At 40.7% G+C, this 2,500-nt stretch overlaps 1 protein-coding gene across 1 annotated transcript in view; it reads left to right on the forward strand.

The window, feature by feature from the left end:
* Positions 1–2,500, forward strand: part of LOC143022397 (glycerophosphocholine cholinephosphodiesterase ENPP6-like) — a 265,837-nt gene that overhangs the window by 229,220 nt on the left and 34,117 nt on the right. Inside the window, exons 3-4 of the mRNA XM_076180561.1 lie at positions 1,881–2,026; positions 2,398–2,500. The exon at positions 2,398–2,500 is cut by the window's right edge and continues 43 nt beyond it. Of these exons, the coding sequence (XP_076036676.1) occupies positions 1,881–2,026; positions 2,398–2,500 (249 nt within the window). The remainder of the gene's footprint in view (positions 1–1,880; positions 2,027–2,397) is intronic.

Raw genomic sequence — 2,500 nt, forward strand, 5'->3', positions numbered from 1 at the left:
CGCGCACGAGCACACACAAACATATACACACACATACAAACATATAAACATACACACACACACACACGCACACACACACACACACACACACACACACACACACACACACACACACACACACACACACACACACACACACACACACACACACACACACACACTTATCAATAGTGTTTGGGGGCATTAAATGGAATAGATAACTGAGAAATGAGATCGCATGACCTACGACGACCTAGTACGAGAGTCGTGAGGTCATAGTGATATGAATGATATGGTTTAACGTCACAAACTCCTCCCATCGGAAGGCTAGGATGGTGCCCTTTACAGAGGACTTTGTTGCGGGGACTTTAATGAACCATGCCCTTGGTTCAACTTCGCCGGTGGCAGGATTCGAACCGCCAAGTTGAAAAACACACACACACACACACGTCTAAAGGATAGCAAGAACTATACATTATCGTACGGATGTATCAACTCCTAAAATAGCTGAGAATCTAATACAACCAAAGCTAAACCCATAAATGATAAGAAGATAATTGATATGACATTTAAATAAAAAGAGACCTGACCTCACGAGTATAACTCCCTTCTTGTATATTACAATTATAAAAATGCAACCAGATAGATATGTACGTACGCAGGGCAAAGGTGACGTGTTTAGGTGCAGCTAAACGCCTCAAGGCGATTTTTTCCTTCATATAATTGTGACAAAACATAAACAGGGAGAGAGGCGAGATGTTAAGCATCAATCGATATCCATCGCGAGTTGAATAAGATTGACACACGCATATGCACTCAAGAAAATCAATTCCTCCACACTTGGTGTGTAGACTTGATATATGGTAATAACAAAGATATGGGAAACTGTCGTATAATAATTCGGCAGTAATGAATAGACAAAATCTCTTATTTACATTTTCTGTTACCAAGAGCATCGTCGGCGGATTCTTTATCAATTCCTCCTTACTTGGTGTGTAGACTCGATATACTGTGTAGTAACAACTATGATGTGGGAAACTGTCGTACAGTAATTCGGCAGTAATGAACAAACAAAACATATTATTTACATTTTCTGTTACAAAGAGCATCCTTGGCAGATTCTTTACCAATTACATGCGACACACACACATGTAGGCAAATTCATACAAACTTTTAGAGACCGATGTCTTATGAAAAAACTTGATTGTTTGTGAAATAAATTTGGGCTTGGCCGAGTGGGTTAGAGCGTCGCTACCTGCGGCGGAGGTCGAGTTGACGATAGCTCGAACAATGCCACTAACGAGTTGGACCAAGGGCATGGTACATTAAATTCCACGCTATAAAGTCCTCTGAAAGGGGCATCGTCCTAGCCTATTGATAGGGGAGTTTGCGACGTTGAACTGAATCCTAACAACTGTTGAAACTGTCATTTTTATGAATGACTTTTGTATCTACTTACTGATTCTGTTTTAGTTACGATATAAGCAGTTTAAGACCTTGTTTGATTCAGAGACAATACTAATGGTAGTTACTATAGTGATGGAGTGGTTAGAGAGTAGCACCTGATACCAGAACAAGTATAACAAATCAAGAGTTCATGTGATTTCTCATGCATAACACAAAAAAGGGGTAATAAACCCTTTCATTAGGTCAGTGGAGATTCAGTCAATTAGAAATCTGTCCCCTAAGTCGAAATCCCCACCTCCCACCCCTACTCCCCCTCCGCTGCATAAAAAGACCTTAGTCAAAGTGCATTTCCAAGTCTACGAATATGCCTGTACGTCTCTATAGAGACGCGAGTTTAGTTTTGTTTTTCATTTAAACGTATCCGTGTTTCTTTGAATTTCGTGTCTACATTATGATTGTACGTTGTATTAGAACGACTCTTTACGTTTCTGCAGATGGCGGCTGGCAGCAGTTACGTCCCTGCTGGCCAATGGCTCCTCCTCCTCCTCCTCGCGCTGGCCGCCACCACCACCACGACCATCACCATGCAGGGCAACGATGTGGAGGAAGTTCCCAAAATGATCTTGATTCTTCTTGACGGGTACGACAGTCCACTCCATTTGTTGTCATACCTCATACACGCCCGAACGATAACCATCAATACCTACACATTTGCACGTTTTAACTAAAGTTGCTAAGTCACTAACGCTTGTCACGTGCTAGCACAGGTTCGAGTCCTTGGCTGTACCATGTTTCAGTTTCTACATGTTGGCCTCCTCGAGTCTCTCGATGTTGATGGCTTAGAATTAAAGTGTATTGTGGTTGACAAAAATATATATCTGTTCACTGGGACCCATTCAGTGTTATATATATATATATATATATATATATATATATATATATATATATATATATATATATATATATATATATATCTATATATACATATACCTTTTTTCGTTGTTCTTTTAGATTCAGATGGGACTACGTCGACATCCACGGCAAAGAAGGGCTGCCTGGGTTCGAGTACATGGCCAAGGAAGGAACAAGAGCCAAGTTTCTGAACCCGGTTTTC

This window comes from Oratosquilla oratoria, chromosome 44 (genome assembly GCF_046742065.1).
Source record: "Oratosquilla oratoria isolate Oo_2021 chromosome 44, ASM4674206v1, whole genome shotgun sequence".
Classification (NCBI taxonomy): Eukaryota; Metazoa; Arthropoda; class Malacostraca; order Stomatopoda; family Squillidae; genus Oratosquilla; species Oratosquilla oratoria.